The sequence below is a fragment of the Pseudophryne corroboree genome, chromosome 1, assembly GCF_028390025.1.
Source record: "Pseudophryne corroboree isolate aPseCor3 chromosome 1, aPseCor3.hap2, whole genome shotgun sequence".
NCBI lineage: Eukaryota > Metazoa > Chordata > Amphibia > Anura > Myobatrachidae > Pseudophryne > Pseudophryne corroboree.
Window position 1 is genome coordinate 803,373,553 of NC_086444.1, and position 27,114 is coordinate 803,400,666.

At 44.9% G+C, this 27,114-nt stretch overlaps 1 protein-coding gene across 2 annotated transcripts in view; it reads right to left on the reverse strand.

The window, feature by feature from the left end:
- The window catches only part of MCUB (mitochondrial calcium uniporter dominant negative subunit beta), a 241,811-nt gene that overhangs the window by 48,210 nt on the left and 166,487 nt on the right, over window positions 1–27,114 (reverse strand). The window contains exons 1-3 of one of the 2 annotated variants that reach the window (XM_063918970.1): window positions 12,470–12,628; window positions 10,941–11,010; window positions 9,874–10,044 (exon numbers count right to left, since the gene is read on the reverse strand). In XM_063918970.1, coding sequence (XP_063775040.1) covers window positions 9,874–10,044; window positions 10,941–11,010; window positions 12,470–12,526 — 298 coding nt within the window. In that variant the 5' untranslated portion in view covers window positions 12,527–12,628. Of the gene's footprint in view, window positions 1–9,873; window positions 10,045–10,940; window positions 11,011–12,469; window positions 12,629–27,114 lie in introns of those variants that run through there. The other variant, XM_063918979.1, reaches the window with a different exon arrangement.

The window sequence follows — 27,114 nt, forward strand, 5'->3', positions numbered from 1 at the left end:
GAGGCCTGAGCGTACGCGGTTTCCCGAACATCAAGGAACTGCAGTAAGGATCGCTTATGCGATCATTATTGAATTAGGCCAAATGATAACATTGTTATTAGCAGCAATAATGAAAGTACTTGTAGAAGCAGTTTTCAATGTGATTTTCAGTCTGTTTTATAGCAATATGTTAACGATGGGGTAATAACAATTATGTAGAACGTTTATATTGGTTTACTGCAAAATAAAAAAAAAAAAATGTCAATATGTTTTTCAGTCTGCTTCTGATTTGTTACAATGTCAGAATGTCAACATGTATGTTTAGGTCGACTAACAATATATCTACTTACACTAGGTTGACCTAGTTAAAATGTCAACATGCTCAGAATGTCAACATGTAACGTGTCAACACCAGATTGTGTGCATCCGCTCAGATGTGGACGTGATAGAGCTAAAATGCTCTTACAATTAAGAGTCTAAATGGATTTTTGGGTTAGACTACCTGCCCCCTTAAGGGTCAGTATTAAATGCTAGGGCTCCAGTGTTTCCTTTAGGATAGTGCCCTTTTATGTGTTACACAGAATTAGTCATGCATATATACGCTTAGGTGTCATTATCTATGTATATACACTGTACGTGGCCTACTTAATTGAAGTATTGCTGGAGCTATGTTAGGTGACATATTCCATATTTTTTTGGGGGTGCCCTGCAATTTAAAAATAAGATTTTACTTACCGGTAAATCTATTTCTCGTAGTCCGTAGTGGATGCTGGGGACTCCGTAAGGACCATGGGGAATAGACGGGCTCCGCAGGAGACAGGGCACTCTAAGAAAGAATTAGGACTACTGGTGTGCACTGGCTCCTCCCTCTATGTCCCTCCTCCAGACCTCAGTTAAGGAAACTGTGCCCGGAAAAGCTGACAGTACAAGGAAAGGATTTTGGAATCCAGGGTAAGACTCATACCAGCCACACCGTATAACTCGTGATAACTTACCCAGTTAACAGTATGAACAACAACAGAGCATCAGACAACCTGACGCAAACATAACATAACCCTTAGTTAAGCAATAACTATATACAAGTATTGCAGAAGAAGTCCGCACTTGGGACAGGCGCCCAGCATCCACTACGGACTACGAGAAATAGATTTACCGGTAAGTAAAATCTTATTTTCTCTAACGTCCTAGTGGATGCTGGGGACTCCGTAAGGACCATGGGGATTATACCAAAGCTCCCAAACGGGCGGGAGAGTGCGGATGACTCTGCAGCACCGAATGAGCAAACACAAGGTCCTCCTCAGCCAGGGTATCAAACTTGTAGAATTTTGCAAACGTGTTTGAACCCGACCAAGTAGTTGCTCGGCAAAGCTGTAATGCCGAGACCCCTCGGGCAGCCGCCCAAGAAGAGCCCACCTTCCTTGTGAAATGGGCTTTTACAGATTTTGAATGCGGCAATCCAGCCGCAAAATGAGCCTGCTGAATCGTGTTACAGATCCAGCGAGCAATAGTTTGCTTTGAAGCAGGAGCACCCAGCTTGTTGGATGCATACAGGATAAACAGCGAGTCAGTTTTCCTGACTCCAGCCATTCTGGCTACATAAATCTTCAAAGCCCTGACTACATCTAGTAACTTGGAATCCTCCAAGTCACGAGTAGCCGCAGGCACCACAATAGGTTGGTTCAAATGAAAAGATGACACCACCTTCGGCAGAAATTGCGGACGAGTCCGTAATTCTGCCCTGTCCATATGGAAAACCAGATAGGGGCTTTTGCATGACAAAGCCGCCAATTCTGACACACGCCTAGCCGAAGCTAAGGCCAATAGCATGACCACTTTCCACGTGAGATACTTTAACTCCATGGTCTTAAGTGGCTCAAACCAGTGAGATTTCAGGAAACTCAACACCATGTTAAGATCCCAAAGGTGCCACTGGTGGCACAAAAGGGGGCTGAATATGCAGCACTCCCTTTACAAACGTCTGAACCTCAGGAAGAGAAGCCAGTTCCTTTTGAAAGAAAATGGATAGGGCCGAAATCTGGACCTTTATGGACCCTAATTTTAAAGCCCATAGTCACTCCCGACTGTAGGAAGTGAAGGAACCGGCCCAGCTGGAATTCCTCTGTAGGGGCCTTCCTGGCCGCACACCAAGCAACATATTTTCGCCATATATACGGTGATAATGTTTTGCTGTCACGTCCTTCCTAGCCTTTATCAGCGTAGGAATAACTTCATCCGGAATGCCTTTTTCCGCTAGGATCCGGCGTTCAACCGCCATGCCGTCAAACGAAGCCGCGGTAAGTCTTGGAACAGACAGGGCCCCTGTTGCAACAGATCCTGTCAGAGAGGCAGAGGCCATGGGTCCTCTGTGAGCATTTCTTGCAGTTCCGGGTACCAAGTCCTTCTTGGCCAATCCGGAACAATGAGTATTGTTCTCACTCCTCTTTTTCTTACGATTCTCAGCACCTTGGGTATGAGAGGAAGAGGAGGAAACACATAGACCGACAGGAACACCCACGGTGTTACTAGTGCGTCCACAGCTATCGCCTGAGGGTCTCTTGACCTGGCGCAATACTTTTGTAGCTTTTTGTTGAGGCGGGATGCCATCATGTCCACCTGTGGCAGTTCCCATCGATTTGTAATCTGTGTGAAGACTTCTTGATGAAGTCCCCACTCTCCCGGGTGGAGGTCGTGCCTGCTGAGGAAGTCTGCTTCCCAGTTGTCCACTCCCGGAATGAACACTGCTGACAGTGATTGCACGTGATTCTCCGCCCAACGAAGAATCCTGGTGGCTTCTGCCATCGCCACCCTGCTTCTTGTGCCGCCCTGGTGGTTTACATGAGCCACTGCAGTGATGTTGTCTGATTGAATCAGCACCGGTTGGTTGCGAAGCAGAGGCTCCGCTTGACTCAGGGTGTTGTATATGGCCCTTAGTTCCAGGATATTGATGTGCAGACAAGCCTCCTGACTTGACCACAGCCCTTGGAAGTTTCTTCCCTGAGTGACTGCCCCCCACCCTCGGAGGCTTGCATCCGTTGTTACCAGGACCCAGTCCTGTATGCCGAACCTGCGGCCCTCGAGAAGGTGAGCACTCTGCAGCCACCACAGAAGAGACACCCTGGCCCTGGGGGATAGGGTGATCAGCCGATGCATCTGAAGATGCGATCCGGACCACTTGTCCAACAGATCCCACTGAAAGTTCCTCGCATGGAACCTGCCGAAGGGAATGGCTTCGTATGACGCCACCATCTTTCCCAGGACTCGCGTGCATTGATGCACCGACACCTGTTTTGGTTTTAAGAGGTCTCTGACCAGAGTCACGAGCTCCTGGGCCTTCTCCTCCGGGAGAAACACCTTCTTCTGGTCTGTGTCCAGAATCATGCCCAGGAAGGGCAGTCTCGTCGTAGGAATCAGCTGCGACTTTGGAATATTCAGAATCCAGCCGTGCTGTTGTAACACCTCCCGAGAGTGTGCTACGCTGATCAGCAACTGCTCTCTGGACCTCGCCTTTATGAGGAGATCATCCAAGTATGGGATAATTGTGACTCCTTGCTTTCGCAGGAGCCCCATCATTTCCGCCATTACCTTGGTAAATATTCTTGGGGCCATGGACAGACCAAACGGCAACGTCTGGAATTGGTAATGACAGTCCTGTACCACAAATCTGAGGTACTCCTGATGAGGTGGATAAATGGGGACATGCAGGTAAGCATCCTTTATGTCCAGAGACACCATAAAATCCCCCTCTTTCAGGCTTGCGATGACCGCTCTCAGCGATTCCATCTTGAACTTGAACCTTTTCAGGTAAATGTTCAGGGATTTTAAATTCAATATGGGTCTGACCGAACCGTCCGGTTTCGGAACCACAAACATTGTGGAATAGTAACCCCTTCCCTGTTGAGGGAGGGGAACCTGTACCATCACCTGCTGGAGATATAATTTGTGAATTGCCGCTAACACTACTTCCCTTTCTATGGGGGAAGCTGGCAGGGCCGATTTGAGGTAACGGTGAGGGGGCATCACTTCGAATTCCAGCTTGTATCCCTGAGACACAATCTGTATAGCCCAGGGATCCACCTGTGAGCGAACCCACTGGTGGCTGAAATTTCGAAGACGCACCCCCACCGCTCCTGGCTCCACCTGTGGAGCCCCAGCGTCATGCGGTGGATTTTGTGGAAGCCGGGGAGGACTTCTGTTACTGGGAACTAGCTGTATTGTGCAGCTTCTTTCCTCTACCCCTGCCTCTGGCAAGAAAAGACGCACCTCGGACTTTCTTGCCTCTGTGCGATCGAAAGGACTGCATTTGGTAATACGGTGCTTTCTTAGGTTGTGAGGGAATATATGGCAAAAAAATTTGACTTCCCAGCCGTATCTGTGGAAACTAGGTCCGAGAGACCGTCCCCAAAAAATTCCTCACCCTTATAAGGTAAAACCTCCATGTGCTTTTTTGAGTCGGCATCACCTGTCCATTGCCGAGTCCACAGGACCCTTCTGGCAGAAATTGACATTGCATTTATTCTAGAGCCCAGTAGGCAAATGTCTCTCTGGGCATCCCTCATATATAGGACAGCGTCTTTTATATGCCCCAGGGTCAGTAAAATAGTATCCTTGTCCAAGGTATCCAGTTCCTTAGACAGAGTATCTGTCCATGCTGCTACAGCACTACACATCCAGGCCGACGCAATTGCCGGCCTCAGTATGGTACCTGAATGTGTATAAACAGACTTCAGGATACCTTCCTGCTTCCTATCCGCAGGATCTTTTAGGGAGGCCGTATCCTGTGACGGCAGGGCCACCTTCTTAGATAAGCGTGTCAAAGCTTTGTCTACCCTAGGGGATGACTCCCAGCGTAACCTGTTCGTTGGCGGGAAAGGATACGCCATAAGTAACCGTTTGGGAATCTGCACTTTCCTATCGGGAGAATCCCAAGCTTTTTCACATAACTCATTTAACTCATGTGAAGGGGGAAAAGTCACTTCTTGCCTTTTTTCCCCAAACATATAAACCCTCTTGTCAGGGACAGGGTTTACTTCTGAAATGTGCAATACATCCTTCATTGCTATAATCATGTAGCGGATGGCTTTAGCCATTTTAGGCTGCAACTTTGCATCATCGCCATAGACACTGGAGTCAGAATCCGTGTCGATATCTGTGTCAACAATTTGGGATAGTGGGCGCTTCTGAGACCCTGACGGCCTCTGCGCTGTAGGATCAGGCATGGGTTGAGACCCTGACTGTCCCAAGGCTTCAGCTTTATCCAACCTTTTATGCAAGGAGTTTACATTATCATTTAACACCTTCCACATATCCATCCAATCAGGTGTCGGCGGAGACACCACATTCAACTGCACCTGCTCTGCTTCCACATAGCCTTCCTCATCAAACATGTCGACACAATCGTACCGACACACCACACACACAGGGGATGCTCTATTTGAGGACAGAACCCCCACAAGGCCTTTTGGAGAGACAGAGAGAGAGTATGCCAGCACACACCCCAGCGCTATATAACCCAGGAATTACACAGTAACTTAGTGTTTACCCAGTAGCTGCTGTATTAGTGTTCTTGCGCTAAATTTATGTGCCCCCCCTCTCTTTTTACCCTCTTTCTACCGTGATTCTGCAGGGGAGAGCCTGGGGAGCTTCCTCTCAGCGGAGCTGTGGAGAGAAAATAGCGCTGGTGAGTGCTGAGGAAGAAGCCCCGCCCCCTCAGCGGCGGGCTTCTGTCCTGCGATTTTGTGTACAATAATGGCGGGGGCTCATGCATATATACAGTGCCCAGCTGTATATATGCTCTATTATGCCAGGAGGTACTCAATTGCTGCCCAGGGCGCCCCCCCCCTGCGCCCTGCACCCTACAGTGACCGGAGTGTGCGGGTTTAATGAGGGAGCAATGGCGCACAGCTGCAGTGCTGTGCGCTACCTCATATGAAGACAGGAGTCTTCTGCCGCCAATTTTGAAGTCTTCTTGCTTCTCTCGCCGGCTTCTGTCTTCTGGCTCTGCGAGGGGGACGGCGGCGCGGCTCCGGGATCGGACGACAAAGGGTGAGTTCCTGTGTTCGATCCCTCTGGAGCTAATGGTGTCCAGTAGCCTAAGAAGCACGACCTATCCGCAGTTAGTAGGTTTGCTTCTCTCCCCTCAGTCCCACGTAGCAGAGAGTCTGTTGCCAGCAGATCTCTCTGAAAATAAAAAAAAATCCTAATAAAATACTTTCTTATTAGCAAGTGTAATAACCAAAATATCTTAGGTCCCGTAGAGCAGGGTTACCCTTTTTCAGTTACTCCTTCAATATTAATACTGATTACTCATTTACCTGTTGTCTTCCCGATATTCCAATTTGTTTCTTTAGGTGACCTGTTTCCGGAGTATTTCAAGAATTTCACCTCAACCAGTGAAGAAGTGTTTTAAGATATATTTAATGATGAATGTTCTTTCCGATGAACAGGAAGGTGAATACTTGCAATAGTGAAATGATTAATCTAAACAACTCGATCTCACGACAAAGTTGTTCAATAAAACAATATTTATTTGACTGGAATCCTGGTCTGAGGTTATAATAACTATTTGCTGTATCTGCTCTCCCTAGGGCACAAAAGGTTAGGTATATGTGCTTGACATTCACTTTTTACAAATGGATCAAAACATAACACTATGTATGTAGCATTACATATTAACTACAATTACACTATATAAATTAAACAACTTGGCCACTATGGTTGCCATTGACTGTATGGGTAGCTACCGTTTAAACAAAATTAAATGGGTCTCATATGCCCTGAGTACTCTCTTGTCTTTCGTTGGTGCACAATTCCACTGCTACGCTGGTGTTTGAAATTATCCCGTTTAGTCTCAGGTGGATTGGATCGAGTCTATATGGCTTGTTCCTATTTCGCAGTCTTCTCCCGGTTTAAACTACCTTAGCAGGGTTTTCTAGGTACTCATCACATTATAAATCCAAGGGAACTGTCTTATTTATGGTATTCCAATGGGGTGATTTTCCCAATAAAGAGATGATGTAGACGCAGGGATTCTGCTCTGTCCCTAATATCTCTTCGTGAAAATCGCAGATGTTGCAACATACAGTAGAGTACAGCGTATTCCCTGTTCGTCCTTGCAAGTCTCTGTAATGCTAAGCTCACTATCAAGTTGGCTGTCAAAAAGGTAACGGTCTATTTGTCCATTTTAGCTGAGTAATGAGGAAAGTACAGGAACTTTATATGTAAATTATCAGTCTCTGCTGCCAAATAATCGATGCTGGAAACTGCTGCCGCCTCCCCGAACTGTTTAGGAGGGGATGAGGGCATAACCTAGGACTATACTCCCAAATCCTGCATTAGTGGGGAATACAATGTTCTGTGCCCAATAGTGAGGATCCCAGGTGATGAACGTGCAGTGCTAAATACCTGTATACTGCTACAGTTGCTCCGGTGACTGCACCCAGAGATGTACTCTCCTGGATGGCTTTTCGTTCCTCTCTCTTAGCACCGAAGTTTCTTTAAATTGGCTCTGTAGTGAGAAAACCCCGCCTCCGGCTGTCACTCTCCGCTCTTTGCGGCATCAATCACGGGTGGTCTTACGGATCGGCGCCGCCTCTTCTCTTTCTCTGCAGCCGTAGACGTCAGTGCAGTTCTCCATTCATCATTGCCGAGGCCCGGTACATAGCCGCCTATTGCTCGCCGCTCTGTAATGATCCCTGCGGCTGGAGCTGGTTGCCGATTACCGCTCGTAACATCGAGACTCAGATCTTCCAGCGCATCCACTCCAGGGCCAGGGTCGAGCCGCCTTTGTGATGTCGCACTTCTCTCTCGGGTAACGTAGAGCCGCCGTCCTTCTCCTCTCCTCCTACGCGAACCCCAGCAACCGCCGCAACGGTCTCTTGTTCAGCCTCTTTATCTCTTCTCCTAGGTTACCCGGATCAGTCCTGCTCGTGGTTGTTCCCCACGAGCTGGCCTACAGCACTATAGTCGCGTGTTGTCTCCTCTCCATATGCTCGTAGGTGAACACAGTCTCTAGGAGGGAGACCCCAACTATACATCTATCTATGAGACCCATTTATATAGAGGGCCCCAATATCCCTTGGTGAAGGAATAAATATATATATACCAATGTACATTTTTTTCTAATGCATCCAGTATAACAAGTATGTTTTTATTTATAAGTTATAACTATACTTTATTTTCTATATACATGGGTGCTTTCATAGGATGTTACACAAGCTCAGGAGAGCTCACTAAAGTGCACCCAGCTCTGACCGGGCACAGATTCTAACTGAGGTCTGGAGGAGGGACATAGAGGGAGGAGCCAGTGCACACCAGTAGTCCTAATTCTTTCTTAGAGTGTCCTGTCTCCTGCGGAGCCCGTCTATTCCCCATGGTCCTTACGGAGTCCCCAGCATCCACTAGGACGTTAGAGAAATATGCAGTATGAAGTATTGATTTGATACACAAAATGCTAAAACCAGAGTACTCCGATCCCAGCCCTTCTTCATGTTTACCCTTCATATCTACCCAAAGGTGATTGCTATATATTGGGACACATTTTGTTTGCAATGAACACAGCTACAGCTAAGTTCTGGAACAACTCCTATCATTTAGAAGGTCATCCTTAAAGTTCATATGCATTTTTTATGGAAACAGTGAATGTCCCATGAAATGGTTCAGGTGGCATGAATTCGTAACAGATGGTGAAGAGGGGTGTAGTACGGTATGCCGGCGGCCGGGCTCCCGGGGACCAGCATACCGGCACCGGGAGCCCGACCGCCGGCATACAGACAGTGTGGCGAGCGCAAATGAGCCCCTTGCGGGCACGCTATTTTATTCTCCCTCCAGGGGGTCGTGGACCCCCATGAGGGAGAAAAAGTGTTGGTATGCCGGCTGTCGGGATTCCGACGCCAGTATACTGTGCGCCGGGATCCCGACAGTCGGCATACTGAAGACCACCCGCTTAGAGTGCCTCTAAATCTTACTAGGGCTTTGCTTGCTTCATGTTATTTTAATATCATTGTTCTATTCTATTTTTCGGTATATTGTCATGTACAGATACAGATTATGTTGTTTTGGTCTAAGGTTCCATTCCTTCCCCTTCTTCCTTTATTTCTTTTCTGTTCCCTCCTTCAAAATGTCTTTTGAAAGTTGAATAAAAACCACAGTCTTCCTAAGGAAAGATGCTCCAGTAACATGAGTTAGGAAGAGCTTAGGCTGCAGAATAAGGGAAGTTTTGATGACCGCATTGTTGTACAAATATAAAGGGAATATAGAAGAGGTGTACAAGGATGCAGCATCATGGAGGGTTTCTTAAATTAGTGCAAGGATTGTAAATTGTGTCCTGGAGGAAGCAGGCAGCTGGTGCAATGGATGCCAGATAGTAGGGAGAGGAAAATGATGGGTGCATGTATCACTGTATCCAGTGAGCTAAAGGGGATTACTCAGGTACTATTGCAGATTCTGCTAAAAAGCAGAATCTGCAATCCTTTCTTTTGCAACTTAATTGCGGTTGCAGCAACTGTGAATGACCCCCTGCCTCCACAGTCTGGCTGCGTAGGCAGACGCCCGCCGCCATTTTTTCCAATGGATTGGCTGCGCGTGACGTCATGCAACGACCCCGAAAACGTCACCACCCCACCCCCATTTTCCCTGTGCAGCCCCTGCAACGGTTTGTCCCCGCCCACGCCTCTACCTGTCAATCAGGTAGAGGCGTTCACAGCCAATGCGATTCACATCGCATTGGCCGGGCCGCGCACGTGCAGGATGGGACCTGTGCATGAGCATTAGCGCAGAGAACTTGAATATTGCAGCCTAACCTCGTAAGTGCAGATGTGGGAGATATAGTTGAGGTTTTATATGGCCTGCTAAAACAGAGATCCACTTTGTGCTGGAAAGTACAGAATAAATTAGCACCTGTAGATATAGCAGCGATTGTGTCAATGCCTTTGTCCTCTTTTTTTATATCCTTTAAGAATGTCCCCACTGTCGTGGTCATGGGTTTGATGGTGAACTGGCATCGCTCATTCCGAGAAGGCAGGGTGAGTGTTATAACAGGGAGCCCATGCCTGTAATGAACGGTCACATCTAAAGCACAAGGAAACAAATTAGTCGGGGAAAAAAATGATCACTTCAGGAAGGGATTACGGTTAAAAAAAAAAAATCACACTGTATTGTTACACAAAGCATAATCACCAACATGTATTTCAGAATCTGATGGATTGTCCTTCATTGACCCTATTTAATAATGTACACTATAATCAACACACCTATCCAGCTATAATGAATCTTCTGAAAGACTGCAATTAAGACTAGATTATCAGAACCACAAATCTCTTTAAGTTACCAACAATTAAATAGTGTTCTACCCAAACATCATAAAACACTGCAAAATCAATAGTCAGACTTCAGAAACACATTACATTAGACAGCAGTAATGGTAAAGTAACGCAATAATTATGCTAGACATTTTGCATAAGAGACTGATAGAGGTTATAATAAATGATGTTGGTACATCCCTGTGTTGTAGACATGCATTCCCTCCTAAATGATTTAGCGTGGTTGATATGGTCGATATGAAACTACATGCAACATTTTCATTTAAACTTCTCATTATTCCCAGAATTCGTTCTGTATTTATACAAGTTATATCTTACTGCAATACCATGTTTACATAACTCTGGTCCTAAATCTAGTACCCAGGATAACTAAAAGTCTCTATTCTTTGTGATAAAAGACATATGGAGCATAACCTAAATCGATCTGACTATGGAAGGAATAATGGATCAGGATGATGGCTAAATAAAAGAGGATTTTTCTTTCTTTAATACAGACAATTCAACTAGTGATACTTCATGTATTCTTTTGGCCCATAACAATAATAAAAGCTACGATTCAATTTAAGTTTATTTCTTTCAAAATAATCCACGGAAGCAAAAAAAAGAAGAAAAAGTGGTATTATTTATACAGTAGTAGTGACTTACCACTAGAGGGCGGTTGTGTGCTGTAAAAAACCACAGTGTTCAGCTGAAGTTTGTGTCTTAAATGTCTAACCTAAAGAAACCAACAGGAAAAATAATGAAAAAAGGAAAAAGCTGAATACAGTATGTTCCATTGCTAATTATACTAGATCAGTAACATCACACTGAAAAGACAAGCTGGCAGACAAGGACGTGCGGTGAGGTAAATGGCTCAGGAGGCACTGGATAGTTCCAAAGTCAGATTTATACACCATATATGAGTCCAAGAGTGCATGTGGGCATTATACACAGGTGCAGCAGTATATACTGCTGAAAATGAGGCAAGTTTTGATCAGAGAGGATTGTTCGGAAAAGGTAGGCCCAGGGAGTCACAGCCTCACCTGTCAGTTTTTACTCCAGAGTTTTGAGTATAGGTAGGTCAGGCAGATACGTTCGCAGCAGTGCGATGCAAACGCTTTTCCCGAGTTTCGCATGCGCAGAATGGGCCTTGCACATGCGCACAGCACCAAAAATCTGTAAAATGCGATCAGATCGCACCTGCGATCCAACTTGATTAAGGCCCATAATAGCAGGATGCAGTTATGAGACCGCAGGTCACTATACCGATGACTGAATCCCCCCCCCCCCCCCTCGTGGAGAGCCTGACAGTTGGCATGCCGACTGACAAGGACTATTGCCACCCGTGGGTGTTACAGACACTCAGAGTGGCAACAGAATCTGTGGTGAGTGCAGCGAGCCACAGAGACGGCAAGGGGCTTCGTTGCTCTCGCCCCCAACCCTTCCCCCCCTCCCGGCAATCTAAACAACGGGATCCTGGTGTCGATATGGTGACCGGCGGTATCCAACTGCTGGTCACCCATACCCAGTTCATAGTAACAGCTTGTTAATTGCAATGTGAGCTTATTACAGAACAGGGACTTAGCAATATAAACTTAGGAGTGAACAAAAACGGTACTGATATACAATGATATAATATACGACAAACAAGCTTGTTGACCTCTCAAGTTCATAGGTCAAATAATTCAATTGCTATCCAAATGTGAAAATATTTCTGACATGTACAGATACATGAGAAGCTTTGTTTGACACAAATATTTGCTGCAGGGTTCAACGAATTTCAAGAGGAAAAGATCTTTACTATATAAAGAACCAGTTTCCATCTAACACATTAGTACAGTATTGGTTTCACTCCAATCTAAAGAATAAGAATACAAGCTTTTGCATTTAAAAATGCACATAAAATATTGATACAAAATGCAAATGTCAAATGTGTATTAGTTGTTTGTTTTTACTATATCACAATCTGAACTTAAAGAGGACAAAAAAAATCGTAGTTAAAATATGTTTAAATTAATGTCAAATCAAAGTATAGCAAGTGCATGTATTAAAAAAAATTAACCCCAAGACTCAATGACTCACTGTTCATGAAAACTAGGCCTTTTCAAATGTACAGATTATAAAATCCTTCATGTTGTGTTAAACATACATGCCGTAAGTGAAATAAATATAGTAGTAAAATAACTATACTGTACATTGCAATTGAGCGTGTGCCAGAAGCACATTTTAGAGTACACTGTAATTCTCAACATGGTAAATGCTGTGCATAGCTGAACTGTGATAATCCACTCAATCTGATCATGGTAAAATCTGCAGGATCTTCCAGGAAGGCCAGCCTGTCATTTAAATAGGTAATCTGCAAAAAAAAATGGAATCTACCATGGTTCTTTCACTTACAGTTTGGTTAGATGTGGGACTTCACTGTTCATTGCAAAACATACAGTTCCTGTATCATGATAAATTAGAAGGACCACTCCACAACACATCACTACCTGCAGTTACGTTTCCCTTTGAAGGTACACTCATCCACTTAGCTACTATTAAAAGGTCAACAGTGGTTAACTGAAACGGTTTTGATGAATAGCGATTTAATTATATTTATCACTTGGGTTACAAAAGTAGTTCTGAAAAGAGGACGCTCACAAACGCCATAAAGAAAAAAAAATAGGTTACATCCATCTTGTGATAGACAAAGCAATAGCATTGCTGCCATGCAAGCAATCGCCTCAAAAACCTCACATGTAACTACTAATTAAAGAACTGCAGCTCTTTACAGTGTGTTGACAGCAAAACTCATATTTATATATGAAAATATAAAAATTTATATATTTTACCGATAGTAATTCCAAAACGCTGACAGTAAAAGGAGTGTGAAACTGTCCTAGCGACCAATAAGATCAGTTTATGAGTGGACTTGTGCTCTGTCACTTGAACAGATGTATGAGGATTGGCATACAGGTTAGGTGCCTGGGCAAGCTGGTGATTGGCCTTGTGCTCTGTCAAAGGCACAAAATGATTGGGACATTGGGCAGTGATCTAAGCAACCCTAACCAGCGATATCCTATTGGCTGCACCCATCAAGAGCAAATAGAGCGGATTAAATAAGACACCTCATGGATACATCTCACTGAGCATTTGTGAACAAGCCACCTAGTGGTGAAATGCACTTCAACGCACCAATAGTGACGGTCTGTGCACAAACCGGACTATGGAGCAGAAACCTAGTGTCATATCCCTCTTTTTATTAACTGTGACTGACTGAATTCTGCAGATGTCGATGGCTAATGACCCACTGAAATAAATCCTGCATAACTTTACTTAATTCTATATATATACAGTAGATACTATACTCTACACTCATCACTGAGTGAGGCCCTGAATATTTCTCACTTCTCGACTACCCTTTCCAGGTGGACACTCATTAAGGCACTGATTGGCTCAGCCCCGCCCAGGGTTTTCCCCAAAGCACTGTCCCTCAAGACCACATCCAAAAGCAGATCCACCGCTTCTCTCTGTGCTCTCACCTCCCTGTTCACGGCTATTAGAACACAGGGAGAAAACAGAAACAGGTGACCCTTTCATCTATATCATGGGAGTGATTTGTTCATTCATTTTATGAGATAAGTGATACATGCTTCTTAATTGCTTCATAATCCCTAAAACCAAAACAATCTGTGAAAGAACAATTTATCATTCATACCATAAAGGTGAACAGCTACTATGCAACTGTCTAGGGTAGTCCACACCTTTTTCTTGGAAAGCCAGATTTAAAAAAAAAAAAAAAAAGGCACTGAATGGAGGGCAACAACATTTTTCCTCAGTTTGCCTTCCAGCAATTAGGTGCTGGCCCAGAACCCACCATATGTTACCAGCCCAGAGCCCCTTATTTTACTTAACTCTCTGAAAATGTCGTCCTGAGCGTCTCCTAGTCTATATCTGCTTCCGCAGCTGACAAGCCTGTGTACACCAGTGCCATGACAGGCCCTCCCTACAGCTGTGCATGACTAAGTCAGTGCAGACCGTGTAGACCATGGGTCTTCAACCTGTGGCCCTCTGGCTGTTGTAAAACTACACATCCCAGCATGTCTTGCCTCAGTTTTAACATGCCTTAATAGCAAAACTGAGGTAGGGCATGCTGGGATGTATAGTTCCACAGCAGCTGGAGGGCCACACGTTGATAACCCATGGTGTAGACAGTAATGGCATGTGTAGCTGCGGACTTTGAAAATGTTCGACAGGAGGACATTTATAGTGTTCTCTCTAGAATTTGTGTGCAGGGAGCAGAGGTACCAAGTGTACAGTGGGGGCATGGCCCCGCCAGCATCACCAATGGGGCAGTGCGGCCGCCTTAAAGTCACTATGGTTAACTACATTCTAATTATTATACTTTCAATGTATGCTGTCCTAGAGTCAGCGATATTTTGCCACCGATTTTCTTTTGCTTATCTTGGTATTTGCCAATTGTTGTTTGGCATATATGAAATGCTCTGATCTGTATGTTACATGCTTATAATGAGCCGTTATTTATTAAAATTATACTCTTGAATTATATTGACTTGAATATTTTGCCCAGTGTCTAGATATTAGGTTGGCCATTGTATTACCACTTTCCACAACCCATAATTACCTTACCAAGATCTCTCTTTTTTTTTTTTCTTGGATTATATCATTAACCTGTAAAAGGTAAAAAAAAAAAACCGCATATTTCTGATATATGTTGAATATTTTTAAGCTGTTTTACACATAATAACCATAAAACCATATGGGAATTATGTTCATAAGTGTGTGTGTGCCACCTTTACTTGTACAAGAGACATACCCAATCCCAGTCCACTGCATATCACTTTATATCTACTATATATGCCTTATGATTTGGAATATTTGGATGTCGGTCATTAGGTCTACATGAGTTATGTCAACATACATTGGATTGACCACATTTGGTCGACATGAGGTTTTCACAATTTTTTTTTTTTTTTTTTTACCTTTTTCATACTTAACAATCCACGTGCACTACAATTGGGAACGGTAACGGTAAGCATTGCGAGCAAAGCGAGCCATGTGAGGGGTAACGGCGCACTAACTGGGGTTCCCAGTCACTTTTCGAAGAAAACTACACCAAAAAAAAAGTAAAAAAACTCATGTCAACCTTTTTCCATGTCGACCCAATGTATGTCGACCTAACTCATGTTACCTAATGAACCACACCCGGAATATTTATACATACTTTATTGAACAATACAAATTGGAGTACAGTTCTCAGTCCACCATATAGTTTATGACATTGTACCTTAGGATCAATTCAGTGTCAGGTCACGAGGGTTTTGTGGAAGGTCAGCTTGGGTATTAGGAGTGTAGGAAACATGGAGGGATGGGGCTCCTACTCATGTGGCTGGTAACTCAGTACCAGAGGGTTTGCGGTATATAGTCTGGTATGGAAATAATGGTTGCAGGAGATATTCCCTAACTAGGGAGCCCTGTGCTAACGAATAGAAGGCTGTCGATACCACTGTCTGAGGAATAGTAAAGGTAGTGCAACAGGGCCCGCACATAGTCCTGAATTGATGCTAGATCTTTGATAGAGATACTTTGCAGAGTAAATATAGACACTTGCGGAATACAGTACACTCACTATAGTTATTGAGAAGTGAAATGCACACACAGTGCTTACTAGACGAGTGTACAGCATAGAACAGGTACTTGTACTTGCAGACTAAAGTGTACAGCACAGAACACACCAAGGAATAATGGCTGGGAGACAGTAAAAGGTTGAATGGGTGAAGTTGTTTTGCACTGGTCTGCTCATCAGAACAGCCTAAAATAGGAATCCCTGATAGGCTCATGAGTCAGCTGATCCTAGAGTGGCTTCTGGGTGGTGATCAGAGAGTCAGCTGATGCACCACCGATTTGAGAAATGATCCTAGAGAAATGGAAACCACCCGGCTGATTAGCAGATCCATGATTCATAGATTCCTCTGGCAGCCCACGGGAGCCCCTAAGGTCAAGAAGCAACTACATCAGGTAAGAGTGTAAGGAAGCCCATGTGTGACATATGGACATTCTAGTTTGTACATCAAGATACTGGGTTAAAACACAATTACTTTAGAAATTAATAATTATATTTTAATATCTTTTTGTATGTGTCTTTAATGCTAAGCGTGTCCCAAAAAGGAGTCTTCTTTCTTTCTTCTATACAGTAGGTAAAATGGAACTCCTAGCGGATCTAAGGAGACTCACACGCAAGTGAAAACTAGTCCCTCTCATTCTCCGTGATGGAATAAACATCGCAACCTGCCAATCAGGTCCCTGACTGCTGTTGGTAAATTTGCTCCTTCACTGGTAATATAAGTCCAAATAGAAGACAATAGCTGCGCTGTCATACATGACCACGGTGATCCTGGTACTGAAAAAGTCACTCCCTTTAGCATCTTCATTTGTGCCTGAGGAAATGTAACTGGACTGCTGCTCACATAGGCAAAGTTCAGTAATGGTGCTGTATCTGTGGGCCATGCAGAGTTTGATAAAAGCATAAATATTCCCAGGTGTGTCCAGTGGTGCAAGTGGGCGGGTACGGCGTACCCGTAAGAATTTAGCCGTGGGTACGCCGTACCCACACCGCCGGGCCGCCGCTCCTCTTCCCTCCCTCCCTCTGCTGCTCCACGCCGCACCCGCCGTATCGCCGCTGATGTGAGGGAAGCAGAGCGCAGCCTGCGCCTCTCCTTCCCCTCAGTCTCCGGCGGGTGTCATAGTTTAATTCAGCGCTGATCCGTGAGCCAATCAGAGCTCGCACCGCGAGCTCTGATTGGCTCACGGATAGGCGCTGAATTAAACTGTGAGACACCCGCCGGAGACTGAGGGGAAGGAGAGGCACAGGCTGCGCTCTGCTTCCCTCACATGACAGACAGGACGGCAGCGGTGAGCAGGGAAGGGGGGGGGCATGTTATACCTGGCACTGGGGGTTATCTGGCACTGGGGGGAGGGGCATTTCTATCTGGCACTGGGGGATATCTGGCACTGGGGGGGCATGTATACCTGGCACTGGGGGATATCTGGCACTGGGGGCATATCTGGCACAGAGGGGCATATATACCTGGCACTGGGGGATATCTGGCACAGGGGGGCATGTATACCTGGCACTGGGGGATATCTGGCACTGGGGGGGGGGGCATGTATACCTGGCACTGGGGGATATCTGGCACAGGGGGGCATATATACCTGGCACTGGGGGATATCTGGCACAGGGGGGGCATGTATACCTGGCACTGGGGGCATATCTGGCACAGGGGGGCATATATACCTGGCACTGGGGGATATCTGGCACAGGGGGGCATGTATACCTGGCACTGGGGGATATCTGGCACTGGGGGGGCATGTATACCTGGCACTGGGGGATATCTGGCACAGGGGGGCATATATACCTGGCACTGGGGGATATCTGGCACAGGGGGGCATGTATACCTGGCACTGGGGGATATCTGGCACTGGGGGCATATCTGGCACTGTAGGGGCATTTCTGTATCTGGCACGGGGGGCAATGTATATCTGACACAGTGGGGGCATTTGTGTATTTGGCACTGTGGGGCAATGTGTATCTGACACTGTGAGGCAATGTATAACTGGCATTCTGGGGGCATTTCTGTATCTGGCACTGTGGGGCAATGTGTATCTGGCACTGTGAGGCAATGTGTATCTGGCACTGTGGGGCAATGTGTATCTGGCACTGTGGGGCAATGTGTATCTGGCACTGTGGGGCAATGTATATCTGGCACTGTGGGGCAATGTATATCTGGCACTATTGGGGTCATACGTGTATCTGGCACTATTGGGGTCATACGTGTATCTGCCCCTCCCCCATATGTGTACCACGCCCCCATTTTCATTGGCCACGCCCAATGTGGCATTTGGCCACGCCCAATGTGGCATTTGGCCACACCCAATTTTTTTTGCGCGCGCGCGCACACAGTACCCGTAAGACATTTTTTCTACTTGCACCACTGGGTGTGTCCCTTATAGGCATGTATGGATAGTTCTGCATAAAGGCAAAATTACACACCTACTTCAAAGCATGCAAAGCAGTAGCATCTATGATCAATTGATGCTCAGCATCAAGCCCATTTAGTTTCTACAATTCTTTTTATCTTATAACTTAAAAAAGGTATATATCTTCATAATTTCAGCTGCAGATCATTAACTTTTTAGGCTACAGGTTATGAGGGGTGTGGTATGCATGACCTGTGGGAAAAGTCCCTGTTGGTCGGCATGCCGACTGTCAAGATTGTGAGGGAGCGGGATTGTAGGGGGAGGTATTGTGACCAGCAGTCACATAAATACATCCCGTTATGAGTGCGCTGTATTTTCTTTCTGTATAGCGCTAATAAATCTGAAGTATTTGCAGTCTCCAATTACAGCAGCTGTTATCAAACTAATTAGCTGAATGCTAGTAAGGGGTTTACTATTTTTTGGCATTTTTGGAGTTCAGCCGAAGTGTTTGACAGAGTACCTTCTGTTCCCGGAATGATGAGCAATGAAGAATAAAAGTTCAAGTCTCTCTGTAAATCCCAACAACTTTAAACAGGGAACCACAAATGATGAAAAACATAAAGCATAACTTTAAGCATAACTATTACAACCAGAGCTGAACGACAGACGTTTTATAAAACATGAGAAAGGTGGCAGAATTAAGGCACGATGTTCCAAAAAAATCGGAGCTGTAATATTAGAATCCAGATTCCATATTGCGTTTAGGAACCATAACTTGGTAAGGTGAACGTGAAGGAGTTATACCACTAATTACATCCCAAATTCTATGATTGGCATTACTATTTGTTGTACAACACACTCTGTTCATAGGAGTTTATTTTTATTACATCAAAATCAACCAGGAATACTTTTTTGCATATTAAGGTGCGTATGTGCAAGCCAATGAAAATGTACCATATGTGAGGTAAACACCACAAAACCTGCGTGTACAACCGAATGGTTGGACTTTGTTCTTATTCTTAAAATTAGCTGTGATGTACTTTAACGTATCGTCTTAGACCCAAATAGCATGGATACTGTTAGATAGAAAGGGATTTTCACATTATTGGATGAACATTTATACTGTAGTTACAAAAAACGGTAATGATACAAGAACAGAGCCATGATGGGGCCACCAAGTAAAGCGGCAATGTCCGATAACTACACAAACTGTATTTTTCATGACCTAACAGGAATAAACCATGTTTGTTTATCCATATATAGTGCAATCCTGCAGCATAGAAAAAAAAAAATTCTACATTTTATTAGAGGCACTCAATTTATGTCCACATTTCTTTTCATTCTTTTTGCAGGTATGGGTCGTTCGGTCGACACAACTTAGGTCAACAATCATTAGGTCGACATGCATTAGGTCGTCATGGTCACTAGATCGACATGGTCATTAGGTTGACACATACTAGGTAAACATGTCAAAAGGTCGACATAGTTTTTTTAAAACTTTTTTGGTGTTGTTTTCTTCGTAAAGTGACGGGGAAAGCGAATTAGTGCACCGTGTCCCCTCACATGGCTCGCCAAGCTTCTGGCAAGGTGCCTCGCTGCGCTCGGCACAGGTTACCGTTCCCAATTGTAGTCCATGTGGATCGTAATGTATGAAAAAGTCCAAAAATTTAAAAAAATATTTGAAAAAATCATGTCGACCTTTTGACCTAGAACATGTTGACCTAGTGACCCTGTCAACCTATGCATGTCGACCTAAGTGGTGTCAACCCAATGACCGTATCCCGTTTGCATTAGACCCTCAAATCTGCTTGCTGAGCATATTTGAAACACAGCACAAAAGTATATTTCCATGCAAAAAATAAATAAAAAAATCTAGAAAACAGGATGTTTTTCCAGGAGAGTTAAACAGAAGTATTATTTATTACCAGTGATTTACACAGCGCACACATTCTGCAGTGCTTTACAAAGAATATTTGGTCATTCACAGTGGAGCTTGCAATCTATATTCCCTACCACATGTACACGGTATACTGACTCCAGGTCGACAACAAAAAGGTCGACAAACCTTAGGTCGACGCCAATTGGTCAACACACCTTAGGTCGACATGGTCAAAAGGTCGACATGGACAAAAGGTCGACATGAGTTTTTCAGAATTTTTTTCTTTTTTGGAACCTTTTCATACTTAACGATCCACGTGGACTACGATTGGAACGGTAATCTGTGCCAAGCGAAGCGGAGCGAAGGCACCATGCCCGAAGCATGGCGAGCGAAGCGAGCCATGCGAGGAGACGCGGTGCACTAATTGGGGTTCCCCGTCACTCTACGGAGAAAACGACACCAAAAAAACAAAAATACTCATGTCGACCTTTTTCCATGTCAACCTTGTTCCTGTCGACCTTCTATCCATGTCGACCTTTTGTCCATGTTGACCTAAGGTGTGTCGCCAATTGGCGTCGACCTTTTTGTTGTCGACCTGGAGTCCCAGACCCATGTACACGCACACACATTCATGCTAAGGTTACAGTTTGTTGGGACACAATAAACCTACCAGTATATTTTTGGATTGTGGGAGGAAACCGGAGTACCCGGAGGAAACCCACGCATGTACGGGGAGAATATACAAACTCTGCACAGTTAGGGCCATGGTGGGAATCAAACCCATGAACTCCGTGCTATAAGGTAGTAATGCTAAACATTACACTGTCCATGATGCCAAAAGTATGGGGCTTCTTGCTGTGAATCACACATTTTAATGGCTACTTATGCTGACATGATGTATTTTGCATATGACTGTACGCTCCTAATGTATTTATTTCTACATTTCTACATTTGGTTTCCTTGTTGAGAACACATTTCTCTTGCATGCAATATATTTGATGTACTATAGCAGTGTTGCACATTAATATATATAATACAGGTGCTCTTTGCATTATTGCTGTCTCCAAGTGCCTTTATTATATGGAGATATAATATATAATACAATTTTATAATGTAATATGAGATTAAAAAAAACTTCACAAGATATTAGAAATTAAAATACAAAATTGAATTACATACTATACAAATGTGCCTTTACTAAAGCTAGCTACACACTATGCGATTATTCTATCTAACTGACAAATGGCCTGATCTTTATGCCAGTGGCAGGTTCCGACATCGGAGCATCAAAATAAGCAAATTTTGTTTTTTTGTTTTTTAAATTTACCGATGTTGTGCCACATCACACTGAATTTGCATGTCTGCCCACAAGTAAAATTAGTCAAGACAAATCATTGAAAATTGAAAAAGCCCACATACACACTTATATTTATGTTAAGGTGAAAGCTGCTGTATGTTTTCCCCATATTATATCATAGTACAGGGACTTATCAATCATGGAATAAAATATTCTCCCAGCTACTTTCTTAGCTATGTGCCTATTATAGTACAGCAACTGCTGAAAATTGTCGCAGATGTTATTATTAGTGATGTGCACTGGACATTTTTCAGGTTTTGGTTTTGGATTCGGTTCCGCGGCCGTGTTTTGGATTCGGACGCGTTTTGGCAAAACCTCCCTGAAAATTTTTTGTCGGATTCGGGTGTTTTTTTTACAAAAACCCCTCAAAAACAGCTTAAATCATAGAATTTGGGGGTCATTTTGATCCCATAGTATTATTAACCTCAATAACCATAATTTCCACTCATTTTCAGTCTATTCTGAACACCTCACAATATTATTTTTAGTCCTAAAATTTGCACCGAGGTCGCTGGATGACTAAGCTAAGCGACCCAAGTGGCCGACACAAACACCTGGCCCATCTAGGAGTGGCACTGCAGTGTCAGACAGGATGGTACTTCAAAAAAATAGTCCCCAAACAGCACATGATGCAAAGAAAAAAAGAGGTGCACCAAGGTCGCTGGATGGCTAAGCTAAGCGACACAAGTGGCCGACACAAACACCTGGCCCATCTAGGAGTGGCACTGCAGTGTCAGGCAGGATGGCACTTCAAAAAAAATAGTCCCCAAACAGCACATGATGCAAAGAAAAATGAAAGAATAAAGAGGTGCAAGATGGAATTGTCCTTGGGCCCTCCCACCCACCCTTATGTTGTATAAACAGGACATGCACACTTTAACAAACCCATCATTTCAGCGACAGGGTCTGCCACACAACGGTGACTGAAATGACTGGTTGGTTTGGGCCCCCACCAAAAAAGAAGCAATCAATCTCTTCTTGCACAAACTGGCTCTACAGAGGCAAGATGTCCACCTCCTCCTCATCGTCCGATTCCTCACCCCTTTCACTGTGTACATCCCCCTCCTCACAGATTATTAATTCGTCCCCACTGGAATCCACCATCTCAGGTCCCTGTGTACTTTCTGGAGGCAATTGCTGGTGAATGTCTCTACGGAGGAATTGATTATAATTCATTTTGATGAACATCATCTTCTCCACATTTTCTGGAAGTAACCTCGTACGCCGAGTGCTGACAAGGTGAGCGGCTGCACTAAACATTCTTTCGGAGTACACACTGGAGGGTGGGCAACTTAGGTAAAATAAAGCCAGTTTCTGCAAGGGCCTCCAAATTGCCTCTTTTTCCTGCCAGTATACGTACGGACTGTCTGACGTGCCTACTTGGATGCGGTCACTCATATAATCCTCCACCATTCTTTCAATGGTGAGAGAATCATATGCAGTGACAGTAGACGACATATCAGTAATCGTTGGCAGGTCCTTCAGTCCGGACCAGATGTCAGCACTCGCTCCAGACTGCCCTGCATCACCGCCAGCGGGTGGGCTCGGAATTCTTAGCCTTTTCCTCGCTCCCCCAGTTGCGGGAGAATGTGAAGGAGGAGCTGTTGACAGGTCACGTTCCGCTTGACTTGACAATTTTCTCACCAGCAGGTCTTTGAACCTCTGCAGACTTGTGTCTGCCGGAAAGAGAGATACAACGTAGGTTTTAAATCTAGGATCGAGCACGGTGGCCAAAATGTAGTGCTCTGATTTCAACAGATTGACCACCCGTGAATCCTGGTTAAGCGAATTAAGGGCTCCATCCACAAGTCCCACATGCCTAGCGGAATCGCTCTGTTTTAGCTCCTCCTTCAATGTCTCCAGCTTCTTCTGCAAAAGCCTGATGAGGGGAATGACCTGACTCAGGCTGGCAGTGTCTGAACTGACTTCACGTGTGGCAAGTTCAAAGGGTTGCAGAACCTTGCACAACGTTGAAATCATTCTCCACTGCGCTTTAGTCAGGTGCATTCCCCCTCCTTTGCCTATATCGTAGGCAGATGTATAGGCTTGAATGGCCTTTTGCTGCTCCTCCATCCTCTGAAGCATATAGAGGGTTGAATTCCACCTCGTTACCACCTCTTGCTTCAGATGATGGAAGGGCAGGTTCAGGACTGTTTGCTGGTGCTCCAGTCTTCGGCAAGCGGTGGCTGAATGCCGAAAGTGGCCCGCAATTCTTCGGGCCACCGACAGCATCTCTTGCACGCCCCTGTCGTTTTTTAAATAATTCTGCACCACCAAATTTAATGTATGTGCAAAACATGGGACGTGCTGGAATTTGCCCAGATGTAATGCACGCACAATATTGCTGGTGTTGTCCGATGTCACAAATCCCCAGGAGAGTCCATTTGTGGTAAGCCATTCTGCGATGATGTTCCTCAGTTTCCGTAAGAGGTTGTCAGCTGTGTGACTCTTCTGGAAAGCGGTGATACAAAGCGTAGCCTGCCTAGGAACGAGTTGGCGTTTGCGAGATGCTGCTACTGCTGCCGCCGCTGCTGTTCTTGCTGCGGGAGGCAATACATCTACCCAGTGGGCTGTCACAGTCATATAGTCCTGAGTCTGCCCTGCTCCACTTGTCCACATGTCCGTGGTTAAGTGGACATTGGGTACAACTGCATTTTTTAGGACACTGGTGACTCCTTATCTGAGGTCTATGTACATTTTCGGTATCGCCTGCCTAGAGAAATGGAACCTAGATGGTATTTGGTACCGGGGACACAGTACCTCAATCAAGTCTGTAGTTGCCCGTGAATTAACGGTGGATAATGGAAACACGTTTCTCACCACCCAGGCTGCCAAGGCCTGAGTTATCCGCTTTGCAGCAGGATGACTGCTGTGATATTTCATCTTCCTCGCAAAGCACTGTTGGACAGTCAATTGCTTACTGGAAGTAGTACAAGTGGTCTTCCGACTTCCCCTCTGGGATGACGATCGACTACCAGCAGCAACAACAGCAGCGCCAGCAGCAGGAGGCGTTACATTCAAGGATGCATCGGAGGAATCCCAGGCAGGAGAGGACTCGTCAGACTTGACAGTGACATGGCCTGCAGGACTATTGGCTTTCCTGTGTAAGGAGGAAATTGACACTGAGGGAGTTGGTGGTGTGGTTTGCAGGAGCTTGGTTACAAGAGGAAGGGATTTAGTGGTCAGTGGACTGCTTCCGCTGTCATCCAAAGTTTTTGAACTTGTCACTGACTTATGATGAATGCGCTGCAGGTGACGTACAAGGTGGTTAACGTCCTTACCCCTACTTATTACAGCTTGACAAAGGCAACACACGGCTTGACACCTGTTGTCCGCATTTGTGTTAAAATAATTCCACACCGAAGAGGTGATTTTTTTTTGTAATTTGACCAGGCATGTCAATGGCCATATTCGTCCCACGGACAACAGGTGTCTCCCCGGGTGCCTGACTTAAACAAACCACCTCACCATCAGAATCCTCCTTGTCAATTTCCTCCTCAGCGTCAACACCCATATCCTCATCCTGGTGTACTTCAACAGTGACATCTTCAATTTGACTATCAGGAACTGGACTGCGGGTGATCCTTCCAGCACTTGCAGGGGGCGTGCAAATGGTGGAAGGCGCCACCTCTTCCCGTCCAGTGTTGGGAAGGTCAGGCATCGCACCCGACACAATTGGACTCTCTTTGGGGATTTGTGATTTAGAAGAACGCAGAGTTCTTTGCTGTGCTTTTGCCAGCTTAAGTCTTTTCATTTTTCTAGCGAGAGGATGAGTGCTTCCATCCTCATGTGAAGCTGAACCACTAGCCATGAATATAGGCCACGGCCTCAGCCGTTCCTTGCCACTCCGTGTCGTAAATAACATATTGGCAAGTTCACGCTTCTCCTTAGACGCTTTTAATTCTGATTTTTAGGTCATTTTACTGAACTTTTGTGTTTTGGATTTTACATGCTCTCTACTATGACATTGGGCATCGGCCTTGGCAGACGACGTTGATGGCATTTCATAGTCTCGGCCATGACTAGTGGCAGCAGCTTCAGCACGAGGTGGAAGTGAATCTTGATCTTTCCCTATTTTACCTTCCACACTTTTGTTCTCCATTTTTTAATGTGTGGAATTATATGCCAGTATCAATAGCAATGGCCTACTACTATATATACTGCGCACTACTGAAATGCACCACAGGTATGGATGGATAGTATACTTGACGACACAGAGGTAGGTAGAGCAGTGGCCTACTGTACCGTACTGCTATATATTATATACTGGTGGTCAGCAAACTGTGCAAAACTGAAATGCACCACAGGTATGGATGGATAGTATACTTGACGACACAGAGGTAGGTAGAGCAGTGGCCTTCTGTACCGTACTCCTATATATTATATACTGGTGGTCAGCAAAATTATGCACTGTACTCCTACTATATACTACAATGCAGCACAGATATGGAGCGTTTTTCAGGCAGAGAACGTATAATACTGGTGGTCACTGGTCAGCAAAACTCTGCACTGTACTCCTCCTATATAATACTGCTGGTCCCCAGTCCCCACAATAAAGCAGTGTGAGCACAGATATATGCAGCACACTGAGCACAGATATGGAGCGTTTTTCAGGCAGACAACGTATACTGGTGGTCACTGGTCAGCAAAACTCTGCACTGTACTCCTCCTATATAATACAGCTGCTCCCCAGTCCCCACAATAAAGCGGTGTGAGCACAGATATATGCAGCACACTGAGCACAGATATGGAGCGTTTTTCAGGCAGACAACGTATAATACTGGTGGTCACTGGTCAGCAAAACTCTGCACTGTACTCCTCCTATAATACTGCTGGTCCCCAGAATAAAGATATTTGCACTGCAGCCCCCTGAAACAAAGTAAGAGGACGCCAGCCACGTCCTCTCACTATATTTTCCAATGCACGAGTGAAAAATGGCGGCGACGCGCGGCTCCTTATATAGAATCTGAATCTCGCGAGAATCCGACAGCGGGATGATGATATTCGGGCACGCTCGGGTTAACCGAGCAAGGCGGGAGGATCAGAGTCTGCCTCGGACCCGTGTAAAAAGGGTGAAGTTCGCGGGGGTTCGGATTCCGAGGAACCGAACCTGCTCATCACTAGTTATTATTGCCATTGCTTTTTTTTTACCTACAGTATAATGCAGATTAGTTCGTTCTAAGCAGTTAAGGCACACTCTCCCCCCAGATGGAGAAAAATGTAATCCACCAACATTGGGTTAAAAACAACTGCAGCAAAAATCTGACATTCTAATATACAGTATATCATAACAGTCCAAGTTCTTGTTAGCGCAGGGCTACTCATAAATCGGTTTGCCTTGAACAACTTTATTGATTAGCTTATCAACCTGCAAAACATCATTTATCATCAAAACATTTATCCCGATACAAAATGAATTTAGAATTAGTAAATACAGCCAAAGGGTGCAATTTTTCACTTGGAAAAATCATGATGTAAACTTTCTCACCTTGATTTAGATTTGTGCTAGGGTGACTAGTGGCATAACTAGAATTTTTTCTCCCCCAAGCCAAAAAGTTTTCTGGCGCCCCCTCCAGTTGCCATTAGAAAAGTGAAGAATTTGCGGCCCATGCCCAGAAAAAGGA